The sequence below is a fragment of the Cygnus atratus genome, chromosome 2 (genome assembly GCF_013377495.2).
Source record: "Cygnus atratus isolate AKBS03 ecotype Queensland, Australia chromosome 2, CAtr_DNAZoo_HiC_assembly, whole genome shotgun sequence".
Lineage (NCBI taxonomy): Eukaryota > Metazoa > Chordata > Aves > Anseriformes > Anatidae > Cygnus > Cygnus atratus.
The window spans coordinates 1159841-1172453 of NC_066363.1; the positions used below are offsets into that span (position 1 = coordinate 1159841).

The following is a 12613-nucleotide window of genomic DNA, read 5'->3' on the forward strand; positions in this document are numbered from 1 at the left end:
AGTAAAGCAGAGGTTTAAGTAGCTAAACCCTTCAATTTGCTTTATTAAAAGAATGCTTTTTAAAAATGATACACCTGCTCACTAACGTTTTATGTGTTAATATTTTAGAACATAGGTTTTCTCCTGGCCTTTGAATCAGCGAAACCAAATGGGACATTGCAGGATAGCTGAGGTTGGAGGGAGCTCTGGAGATTGTCTCCATAGCATTATATGTGATTACAGAATATAGTATTTCAAAAGAGGCCAATCAAAGCCTTTTATCCTTTTAATTTAAACCTTATAACTTGTACTATGTGGTGAGAAGTCTTCTAGCTGTAAAATTTAGGACTGACTTTTCTGGAAATTGGCTTCTATACTTGTTTGACGAAATAAAGGGTTTTTAGTCCTGCCTCTGTGTGCAGGTACATGGATGCACACACCTATGTTGAAAGTACAGCTGGCTTGTGTGCCCTCAGGAGAAGAAGAATAAGTTAAATATCCTGGGATGTCTTTCTGAGAATCATCTTATGTGATCAGAAAGCCATCACCTCCTGCTCCAAACAAACCAGGTGTCCTCGATTACCCATGTGCCTTGTGGCTGTCCAAAAGCAGTCCATATGTCCAGTTTCTAAAGAAGAAACTACTTTCCCCCAGTGACAGTTGGTAAAGATTGAGGATTAATTTCCCTACCCCAGCACTATCTCAGCTGTATTTCAATGACTTGTCTTCAATAGGAAGAAGAACAAATCTCACCGGGATATTAAGCGGATGCTGTGTGAATGCCCTCCTCTCTCCAAGGAGGAACGAGCTCAGGGGGAGGTCGCTTGTGGAGAAGACTGTCTCAATCGCCTGCTCATGATCGAGTGGTAAGTCCTGCTTCTTGAGTGGCCACTGTTGTACATGGGATGACTTGGGAGCTCCTAGAAGAATTTAAACCTTTCTGGCCATTGGCAGCAAGCTGTCTTTGCGCTCCCATTTTCACTGGCTGGTGTGGATTGAGCTTCAGAGGCCACGTATCAGCATTTAGATCTGACCTTAGGTCTTCTAAGCCAGTGCCTTCCTCAGTAACCTGCTGCTAAAACCGACTGCAGAGGCCTAGAGTCCTCTGCTCGTGAGGTTTAATTCTGCTCTATCGTAAGCGTGGTTGAAGGGAGAGAGTTAGAAATGCAGATGTAGCTCTATGTGAGCCTAGCGATCTGCTTTCACTTCTCCTTTGGCATCCCTGCTCTCCCCAGAGCCTCACCAGCCTTCTGCTCTCGTCTCCTCTCACCTCCTGGAAAAGGTTGGGAGACCAAGGAACCATCGCTCCGCGTGAGCAGGAGGCAGGGGCTAGGTGCATATGGCTGGGATTTTGATAGTCACGGCAAGGGTTTGACACCCCTGGCATGTGGATCGTTACCAGCTGGGGTGGAAGGAAAGGAATTACCTGGCAGAAGCCCTGCCCTTTGTTTTTAATTTAGCCCAGGCAGCAGATGTAGGGAAGGGGGAGATCTCGGGGGAAGAACCCATAAAAATGCGGAGAGAATTGGCCACTTCAGCCCATTTTGATTATACGACGTGCAAGTGCAGTAGCATTTGGATTGAAAATGTTTTTATCTTCTTTCCAGAAATAAATTGTCTGCATTTGCATGTTGACAGTCAGATGGTTATGCTTTTTATAGCAAAACACATTTGAAAGTTTTACACTGAATTTATTATGGTTACTCGGTATCTCTTCCCCATCTGAGCTGTTTCTGTTACCGCTGTCATCCTGCTGGGAATTGATTTGTTCCATTTCCTTCCCTTAGTTCTTCCAGGTGCCCAAATGGCGACTACTGTTCCAACAGGCGCTTCCAGAAGAAACAGCATGCAGATGTTGAAGTGATCCTCACTGAGAAGAAAGGTTGGGGGCTCAGAGCTGCCAAAGATCTCCCATCGTAAGACTTTGCTCTTCGAATGACGTAGCTGTGCTATTTTACTCCCTCGCGAATGGAAAATAACGTGCTTGCAGTTTCTTAGCTTCACCGCTGTTGGGAGATGTGCTGAATTTCTTCCAGTTTTATATGCTGTCCTTGCTCTCTGTCATGTGTTCCTGTCTGTTACCTGCACGTACGTACCCCAGTCGAGTATTAGATCACCCACTCGGGTTTTACCCTCTTCCACCAACCTGTTCTCAGTAGGCTTTCTGGCAGACTTGCCTCTAGCTTCCTCTTGTGTTTAATCTGTGTTCCCTTCTCTCTCTGTTTGGCTCCGTCCCGTCGCTTTGGAGGAGTGTGCTCTCTGTTCGTGTCTGTTCTTTTTCTCTTCCCACCTCTGTGAAGCTTTTCCTCTTCTTGAGTCTTCTTCCTCTTGGCTGGACTGTACAGAGAACCCGTGGGGCTCCTTCGTCCCCCGTTCGCCTGCTGGGCTGCTGAGTGCTAGTTCTACATCAGTGATGCTTGCAGATCCAAGTCTGGTTTTGACTTGTCTCTATTTATCTAAACTCAGATATTTCTTGCGTTTCTTGCACCTGGATCGGTGCCTTGGTGCACAAAGGAGCCGGCTGCACCTGAACACAAGTGTTGCGCTGCGCTTGAACCCCTCGGCCTTCTCCTGGGTTGGCAGCAGGATGGGTGCCAGTGGAATTACAGGCCTGGTCTGGAACTGGTGCTCTCCGAAAGGGAGTGGGACTGGGAGGAAGCATAGTGCCTGGTACATTCTGCTGCTGAGGCGCAGCGTGTGCAGGTCTGGGACAGGAATGCCCTCTCACCAGGGAGGATAGACCAAGGAGTTGCTGTGAGCCTTCTGCCAGAAAAGTTGGTGTGTTCTCATAATCACTATAATAAAAAGAGCTTTAAGTCTACTTGAGAGAAGAAGTAGGACTGTGTACGTTCAAAGAGCTGCTTGGGGCTGAAGCACAAAGGTGCAGCAGGGAGGAGCAGGACAAACAGGAGGCAAATATGGGGGATTATTGGGAGTGTGGAGGCTTTGCCACGGGAGAGTGGCTGCATAAGGCGTGGTGAGCTGCTGTGCTCTTACAGGCTATGGGACATCTGGATGGATTTTTTCCCCCAGGTTCAGACAGCATCATTTGTCGTGCGTGTCGTCTGAGTCTGGGTCCCCTCTCGGATCCTTACAGGACATGCAGAAGTCAGCTGTGAAGCTCTGCAGATGAACAACAAAAGACTTTGTAGGATAAATTGGTGGCGTGTCTTGCTGTGAGGAAGCAGTGCTGTGCACTGGGAGTTTCACCAGGCGCTGTGATTTACATTTCAAAAGGCTGTGGGATGGGCACAGGGAGTCTGTTCAGTCTCAAGCGCACGAGAGACTGTGAGCTTGAAGACTATCTGCCTAGAATTTAATCGTGCAAAGACTTTCTGTAACTCAGGGTGTTTTAGTGAGTTTCCGTGGAAACTGATTTTTTGCTTCTGTAGAAGACAAAGATTTCTGCTGAGGAATCCAGCAATGGATTCTGACTCTCCTAAGAACTCTGTAGGTCTTACAGCGGTTTCTTTCAGTGCTACATCAAACACACGAGGCTAATTCAGAGGGGAGGAGGTTTGACTGCTTTAGAGGAATGCCACGTTATCTAAGATGCACTGGAAACAATTCAGTGTATGCAGGTGTGTTTAGCCCAGAGAGCCTTCACGCCGGGTTTGGGTAAAGGACAACTGGGTTAAGTTGCTCTTAAAAGAAGCGATTGCTCTCTGTTACGGGTCTGTTGCACGGGAACTGTACCAAAGAGGGTGAGAATTGTGGTGTTTTCTGGCTTCTGATCACCCAGATTTGCCAGATACGTGGGCAGTACTAGTGCTCTGACCTCATTGCAAAACAAAACTTAACCTTTGTAAGAGTGGAGTCCTGTTTTTTCAACAATAATGTGTGTGTAGGGCTTCTGTGAAGCAGCAGTGATGGCGACTGAGGTGTCAGTGCTGCTGCCCCATATGGACACATCGGGCCCAGTTTTACTCAAAGTTTTTAGGAAACCTTCTGGAAGCCCAAGGTCTGCAGGTTGTCTTGCAGATGTGGCAGTGGGGAACCCGAGCAAGCATCACGTCCGTGCGGTGTGCTGGGCTCGATGACATCGAGAAGCACGGGAAGGAAATAACCACATGAAAACAACCATGTGAAGGCCGCGTTGAGGAAGAGAAGAAATAAATCAACTGAAACAAGAGCAGCAAAAGGATCTGCTGCAGTTGGCTCGTGTTCGTCAAGGGACTTGGATGCAGTTCTTCACCACTCGGTGCAGAGATCTAAGCCTGGTGCTGGCTGGAATATTGCTTTTGTTTCTGCATGTTCTGTTCTGAAAATCTGGCATTGGGGAGAGATGTGCTGACTGGCACAACGTTGCTGCGGCGCCAAAGCTCGTCCTGGGAGAAGACAACCTTCTCCTGCAGGGCATCCCACCAGCAGGCAGACTTGGACGGCCACAAATCCAACGAGGGGTGGAGAGGCGGACACCAGGAGGAGACCAGTCCCACGTGGGGGGGCTCTTCAGAGGTTTCCAGCTCAGCTCTCCTCTCTTGTTGCTGCATCCTGCTTCCCAGGCTTGGAGTTGTGCAGTCAGGACTTTGGGGCAGACGAAGCTAACGTGATGAACCACCGGCTCTTCAGGAAGCTGGTGTTGATACCTGCTGAGGGCAGGCTGGGGAGGAATCCACGGACTCCGTGCGACACAGCAGGGGAAGGATACAACTGAGCAATGAGCAGGAGGAGCTGCATGCTGTGTGCCAGAACTGTCTCTTTCGGTGGAGAACCATTTTTTTGGTGAACAGGGAGATGGGGAAGATGGACGTAATTTATAAACAAGGGCTGGAAGGGAAGGGCTGCAACGCCACCATGGCTCTGTGCAAAAGGTCCCTTCCCATCCAAGCCATTCTCTGATCTTCCAGGCCAGGAAGGAAATAGGAAAGACACAAGGGAAGAGGTGACAGGTTCAGGCTGATACTAAGCAAGGAGACCTGGGACAGGTATTGGGAAAAGCTACCTAGCAATTTGTTGTAGTAGACTGGAACATGCCTATGGAAGCGTCAAGGAGTGCAGTGGGTGAGGTTTGAGCTGGCCCTCTGCTGTGTCCGGGGTAACTGGTGGTTCTCCTCCATCTCTGCTTCAAGATTCACCTTTCCTAAGGCTAAAAGGGTTTTTTATTGACCCCTCGTTTCACTCACCACATCAGCAAGGTGCAGACAGGCTTTCCATCTCAATTTAGGAAGCCCATCTGCCAGCACGTTCTGGGAATCCTCCTCATTTTCCTCTTCTCGTGGCTCACGAAGTCTTGTTCTTTTAGAGAATAAGTTCTGCTTGAAGGGAAGCTTTGTTCTTGCATCTCGGCCTTTTGCTGTGGTATTCCTACCCTACCGCAGCCATGTGATGGTGTCAGAAATAAGTTAAATCTGAAGTGCCTGAGACGAAAGCTGGTAGCGTGCTGTGCCGTGTAGTACAATTGTAGCTCTAACAAACGGATGAGCGAGTTGTGTTCCGAGAGCTCGTCTCAGTGGCGGTTATTTTCTGCTAATTGCTCGCGGCTGAGCAGAGTGATGCTTCTCCCTCTTGTGCTTTGCAGGAACACCTTTGTGCTGGAGTACTGCGGGGAAGTGCTGGATCACAAAGAATTCAAGGCGCGTGTGAAGGAGTATGCCCGCAACAAGAACATTCACTATTACTTCATGGCCCTAAAAAACGACGAGGTGAGTGGTGAACCCACCAAAACACCGCTTGGTTTTGGCTTAACCCTGCCTGCCTACAGCCCTGGCTCAGTGTGAACACAGTGTGTGTGCAGAGCAATGCTCTGAGTCTGCTGCGGGTGTTTTCTTAGGGGAAGGACGCTTGGACTGTCTTACTGCCCGTTTTTTAATCCGTTGCTCAGTCTCAGCCTGGTTTAAGAGAAGTTTTGTAGCTTAACTGTATTCCAGGGTCCTTAAAATAGGCGGCGTGGAAGAGGAGAAACTGTCCTTGTGTCGGTGGGAAGGGATGGAGTTATGGGCCCACCCCTTCCACATGAGCAAACCCTTTTGGGAGAAACCATGCCTGTGCCCCAGCTCTGGGGGATGCTCAGAGCTGAACTCAGCGTTCTTTTTCCAACGTAAACTACTCCAGAAAACCCAAGAAACCAAGTTTCCTTACTCCCCCAGTTCACAGAAGTACGCTAAACTGGGCCACTGTTAGCTGGTGGAGTCCCTACATGCAGAATTACTGTCATTGAAATATTTATATACCAGCAGTTCTTAATTATTTATCTTTGCTTCAGCTTATCAGCTATTTTAGACCCACGGAGCTGTGGAGCTGCAATGCAGGGAGCTGCAGCGCCGCTTACCTTGGGCGGTGGGCCCTGGCCTGCTGCGAGCGAGGTGTATAAATAGAAATTTAATACCCTATTCTGCTTGTCTCTCCTCTGAAGATTTTTTTTGGGTCTTGGTAGCTTTACAGTAAAGGAGCTAAAAATACTCCCAAGTGCTTTTTTCTTTTCCCTCCATGTAAGCGATTTTGGTAGCTGCCCTGGGATTGGTACGTGATCGCAAGGGAGCACAGGGGAGTATTTTGCCCAGTTAGGGAGGGCGCAGTGATCCACAAAGCAATCTTCCCCTTAAAATACAATCTGCGTGGCAAAGATGTTCGGCTTCGCCAGCCCTGATACTCACTGTGCCATGTATCAGAGGGTCAGAAACCGATATTAAAAATTTAGGATCCCAACCACGCTGAATAGCTCTGTATTAATTTGTAATGAAAACTAAGAACCACATATCGGTTGCAAAGTGTTCTTTTGGGGGGGCTTTTATTGCCCCTGTAAAATCCATTCTCTCCAAATCAAATGGTGCTGATAGCTGAAGGAGGAAAGGATGTGCAGTGATTGAGTTCTCCTTCAGCCTGTTGTGCATGAATATGCTGTGTTCCCTGGTACACTGCTCAGTGTTTCTGCCTAGTGCACGGGGAGGAGAGGCTGTTCTGCTATATTTGTTGTTTCTTTCCTTTTTAGATAATAGATGCTACCCAGAAAGGAAACTGCTCCCGTTTTATGAACCACAGCTGTGAACCAAACTGTGAGACACAAAAGGTAAACTGCTGGTTCGAAGCTGCTGCTGCTGCCTTCTCAACTTCACTGGCCTGCGACTTGGCAAGCTCAGAGTGACAAGCATTTCTCCTTTATCTTTGTGTCTTCTTTTTTCGTGTGTTGTTGTAGCATCTCATTAGTCAAATGTAAACCTTTGAAATGGGCAAGTGCAGCTGATTCACTTAGCAGATTTAAAATTTGTCACTGGTGCTTTGTGAAGGATTAGTCTTGCTAATTTAATGCAAGAAAGAAGTCAAGCCTGGCTTTTGCAATAATCGTTGTCATCTTGTTTTCTCCTTGCCTTAGTGGACTGTGAATGGGCAGCTCAGAGTTGGATTTTTCACCACCAAGCTCGTCCCATCGGGTTCTGAGCTGACGTTTGACTACCAGTTCCAGAGATACGGGTAGGTCTCCTCTCTCTCCGCTTAAGCTGCTGCAAGTGGGTTTTGTGAGTGTTGATGCAATGAAGAAATCCTGCTACAGAACTGTTTGAAAGCCTCATCTAGCAGAGCGGTTGTAAACGAACTGGAATTCAACTGTATAAAAAATTACCTGGATAAAGTTTCATCCATTACAAACAGAAGAGATTGAAAGAGGAATTTACTGTTTTATTTAATACGTATTTTCCAGTATCACTTTATTGGCTTTTTCTTATGCTTCATACCATCCCGCTGCAGTGGAAACTTCCCAGATAATTATCTGACTGTTTCTTTCCTCTTTTCTAACTATTAATTGAGCAAGCTCTAGGCTTTGCCATGCTTTTAAATAATGTCTCTTCTTTCTTCCCCACCCATTACTGTTTTACAACTTTGCAAAGCTTGCAGGGGCTGTAAAAGCCTGGCAGATAGCACATTGCCTCTTCCTGCCTGGCTGCAGAGGTGCACGGCTGCAGGCTGCAGCTTGGGCTTTGCTCCCTTCTCTGCACTTGAGCTGAATGTTTTCTGTTACTGCTCGTCCAGGCGAAATATTTCCCTCTCTTTAAAGTGATTAGCACAAAATAGCATCTGACAGTCGTGGAAGAACCTGCAATTATGAGATTAATTGTGGATCCATTTTATAATCCCTAGACATCTTTACCAAATACAGCAGTTTAATGAGTGCCTCTTCCTTTTCCTTCTGGATCCTGCTTTCTGCAACAGCACGGCTCTTCCTGTAAGCAGAGGCTCAGAAATGCATTTTTAGTTGTATTATACATTGATTCATGCTAAAATGTCAGATGCTGTCATGTAGTTCTCTGTTCCAAGCATTAATCAGGCACGGAGGTTTTAAGATGAGGCAGTATCTGGCCTGTTAGCTCATTAGAGCCCCTAGGTGGGATTCGTCAGCCTGAACTTGCACGTCAAAAAGTTAGTGCCTTGTACCCAGGCAGGTCTCCACAGAGCTGTCCATTGGTAGTGGCAGGACCCAGGTCTCTCTAGAGGCTCGTTGTCCCGTCCTAAGGTAGGTGGGCAAGTGGGTCAGCCCAGTCTCTAAAGCTGGCAGAGTCACTCAGTACGCAGTCTGTACAGATTTCTTACCATTGGTACTGCAGAGCCAACTTCCTCCAGGCCGTTGTGCACATTTCTAAAAAACAAACAAACCAACCAAAAAAAAACCTGCACACTTTCAAGCAATTTTGACATATGGTTTAAGATTTATGGCATGTCAAGTAGAAAATACAGAGGCTTTGTAAAAATATTGTCTGAAGACAAAGCAACTTAAATCTCTTGTGCTGTCCATTGCTGTAAATCTCTGCAAAAAAAACCCGTTTTCCACCTGAATCTTTCTACAGCCCATGAACCCTCAACCCACTCTTTATTTTGTTTTGAGCAATAAAATGCAAGCCTTTTTCCTAAGGAACATGTGATTTTGGTTGATTGCAAAATATGGTAGGAGGTTCACAGACCCAGCACCCCCGCCTTTACCTTTCTGGTTCTTGGTTCTTGACCTAGGAAGAGCCTGGAACTGTACCAGCCTTTGGTTTCTTGTGGAAATAACAGGATCACAGCAGCTGTTTGAGAATTGAGGGGTTTGTTTGAATTTTTAGTGGCCAGAATGAAAAGCCTTGCCATGCAGAAAGTCTCTGTCCCTTTCTTCTGAATGCAGCTGGTGAAATACCACATTTGCTGCCCTGTCCTTGCGGTCTGGGCAGCCTTGCTTTGCAGCAGCATTGCTGGGAGACTCCAAGACAGAACAAACCATCCGAGAAAACAGGGATGTGATGGCTTTCCATATTTTCTTGTAGCTGCTTAGCTTGTATTTGAAAAACAATGGAGAGAAAAGAGAAAGAGAAGTGACTGGGCAGTGCGGTAATGGCCTTTTCTCATCGCAGTAGCGGGATGCACTTAGGAGTAAGATAAAACAACTGACTGTAAATGCCATCGATTCGTTATTTAACTGGTGTGTTGCTTCTGCCCATGAACAGCAAAGAAGCTCAGAAATGCTTCTGCGGCTCGGCCAACTGCCGGGGTTACCTGGGGGGAGAGAACAGGGTCAGCATCCGAGCTGCAGGAGGGAAGATGAAAAAGGAACGCTCCCGGAAGAAGGATTCGGTGAGTGTGATTCTCCTCTGTGTGTGCGTTTTTTGTTCATTTTGTTTTGTTTTTCCCTTAAGAATAGCAACAACAGAGGGTTGACTTAGGGCACGATGCTCTCTTCGTGAGTCTTCGGGTCACCTTTATAGTAGAGCCTTCCTCTAGAGTCCGTGACTCACAACAACCTCAAGGCTCAGTCTTCTTCATGAATGTGTTTGTATCATTTTATTTCACATGGGGCACAGTGAACACTTGTGTTTTCTTGGTGTTTCAGTTAAATATATATTTCCTTGCTCTGGAAAGGGACTTTTGCAGTCTTGAGTGCATCCAGTGCCGTCGACACCATAGGCTTCTGGTTTCAGGAAGAGCGTGCTAAATTCTACGTGGGTTTTAGAATTCGTTGGGTTGCGTGATTTTTAAATTCCAGTGAACGACAAACAACACTGGCTTCACTATGTAGGACGTTACCTGCAATTTGACAGCTAAAATGGTGCAGATGTTTGCCATCCACGGGTTAGGATGTGAAATTCGAACCTCTAATTGCTCTGGCCTAGAGGCAAGTCAGCGTCGAGGAACTTGCATGGACGTGCATTGTATTTGCTTTGACTTCAGTTTCAGTTGTGTTTGCAGATGTATGTGAATGAAATTAAGTACGCTAAATCCAAACTTTTTAAAGCCTTTTTATAGCTCCTCATGCATATAATCCTCTTCAAGTGGTTACATGAGCCTTCTCCACATTGAATTGCAGCGGTGGATTTGTATGGTAGGTGGAGGAAAGTTTGCAGAAAAGTGGTCAAAAGGAGTTCTTCCCGAGTGCAAAGCGCTGCAAAGAAATAATTTGCACTCTTCTTACTCTCTACTAGATGGAATTTTTCTGTGCTTGAAGAAACAGAGCCTTATTCCTACAAATAAATTCCTACAAATAACGTTACGTCTTTTTTTGGAGGTGCTGCCTTTGAAAAGGCCAGCTTCGTTTTCATTTACTGTATCTGAGAGTCAGGAAGGCAAGAAATAAGTCATTTTTAAGCGGGTTTAAAATGCGAATTGGTGCCACCGAGCAGTAAGCGAATTGTGGAGGTTGATATTTCAGTGTCTGCGTGGAGAGGAATGTGCCTCTGGTTGTAAAGGATATAAATAAGAGCTAGGAATTCGGAGAAGTAAATTTCTCTGCAATTAAAACGACGATAATCTTCTCATGCACATCTGTTTTCCTACATGAAAAGGTAAATTTCCAACCAGAAATATTTTGGGGGCATCCGCCTGGAATTTCCCCTGCAGAGCATTCTGCACGTGGCGTAGATGTGTACGTCTCGAACGCTGGTGGGAACAGTGCAGTTCTGTGTGGCAGTTGAGGCCTAAACACCGTGGAATGAGAACCATAATACAGCAGATAAATGAAACCCAACCAAATTGAGGCAAATTAAAGCCAGACTTCGCCCTTTTGGTATGTGAGCAGTGGTCAGGAGGGGCTCGTGCTGGCTCTTGAAGCCAGGGAATGAATTCTCCTTAGCATCATGTAGGTAGGGTGGCACTTTGTGCGCCTGGCCTGGTCGGAGAATTAATTGCCTCGTCGTTTTCTTCCTCCTGGCAGGTGGACGGGGAGCTGGAAGCCCTGCTGGAGAACGGAGAGGGCCTCTCGGATAAGAACCAAGTTCTCAGCTTATCCCGGCTGATGGTGCGCATTGAAACGCTGGAGCAGAAGCTCACCTGCCTCAAACTCATACAGGTGGGCAACTCCCAGCTGAAAGGGGAGGGGATCGCTGGTTAAGGGATGTCCTTTTAGGGCTCGTTAGAGGAAGAGGGGGAAATAGGGAGGAAAATGGTGTCTGAGTTGTGCCAGCACGCTAAGAGGGAGCTTGAGCAGTTCTGCTTGGTTTGTAGGTGATGTGTGGTGTAGCCCTTGCCTTGTGCTTGGTGGAACTGATGTGCCTGGGTCATGAAAAGCCCATTTCTAGAAGCAAATGACGTTATAGCTGTCTTATCTCTGAGATTACCTCTGAGTCTGCACGTTGCTTGCAGCCCGATTTCCGTGCAATGCCTCGTGAAGCTTTATTCTGTAAAACGAGCTGTTCACCAGGTAGTGGTTATAAACTTCCTGCTGCACGTGTTACTGCTCCGAAAACAGCAGTTGTGTCCACTTGCATTACATTCGACGCGTGCTGGTCTTGGCAGGTGCCTCGCTCTGCCTCTCTGCTTCACGCTTTTTCAGCAGCAATGAGTTTGACAAGTAACACATGCCCGGTGCAGCAGTTAGCCATCGCAGCATGTGGAAACCGAATTATTTTTGCCTGTGTGTCGCTGACCCTTCCCGTGGCCTCTCTGTAACTTTGGCCCATCCAGAACACACACTCGCAGTCGTGCCTGAAGTCCTTCCTGGAGTGCCATGGCCTCTCTCTCCTCTGGATTTGGATGACGGAGCTGGGCGACGGGCGGGGGAGCACCGCCAACAACCTGAAGCTGCAGCTGGAGGTCAGTACTGCCCTCAGGTCTGAGGCTTTCCTAGCCGCTCTGCTAATTGGTTTTGGTTTATTTTTATTTTAGTTGATTGTTTATTGAAAGACATATTGTATACCAAGCGTTCGTGAAAACAAACTGCCGGTATCCGTGCAGCTACAGTCTAAAACTTCTGCTTTAAGGGAGAGTCTAAATATATGGAAAGAATTTGCCTCTGTGGTTTTCCTTAGATTTCTGAGTCAGTGACATGAGCCAGACTTACACAGCAGCGGCAGTGATCTTTATTTCTTCCATACTGCACTACAGAGGGAATTTGAGGTATTGCTTTGACGGGCCGAAGTGGAACTTTAAGATTTCTGTTTTCTGTATGCGCTTCAGCATCGCACGCAAAAACCATCTGGGAGTTCCTTCATTAAAGACGCTTCTGCCAGCGCTTTGCTGGGCGTTTTGGAGAGGCGCACCCTGCCCCGAATCCAGCCGGAAAGCAGAAACTGTCCGAGCCTCAGGGCTGAGGGTGCCTGTCCTGCTCCTGACTCCCCCTTTGTTTTCCAGAAGTGGTGACACGGATGGGTGGCTGCCCGACAGCCTGCTCCCTTAGCTCCGCGCGGGTTTTCTCTTTCAGCTTTTGTGAGTGGGTCGTGCCACGCTCATCTCCCCCTGG

The 12613-nt window shown here is 47.2% G+C and overlaps 1 protein-coding gene across 1 annotated transcript in view; it reads left to right on the top strand.

The window, feature by feature from the left end:
- SETD2 (SET domain containing 2, histone lysine methyltransferase) overlaps positions 1-12613 on the top strand; it is a 69640-nt gene that overhangs the window by 22846 nt on the left and 34181 nt on the right. The window contains exons 5-12 of the mRNA XM_035554421.2: positions 714-845; positions 1767-1895; positions 5501-5624; positions 6911-6988; positions 7292-7389; positions 9390-9516; positions 11090-11224; positions 11839-11967. Of these exons, the coding sequence (XP_035410314.2) occupies positions 714-845; positions 1767-1895; positions 5501-5624; positions 6911-6988; positions 7292-7389; positions 9390-9516; positions 11090-11224; positions 11839-11967 (952 nt within the window). The remainder of the gene's footprint in view (positions 1-713; positions 846-1766; positions 1896-5500; positions 5625-6910; positions 6989-7291; positions 7390-9389; positions 9517-11089; positions 11225-11838; positions 11968-12613) is intronic.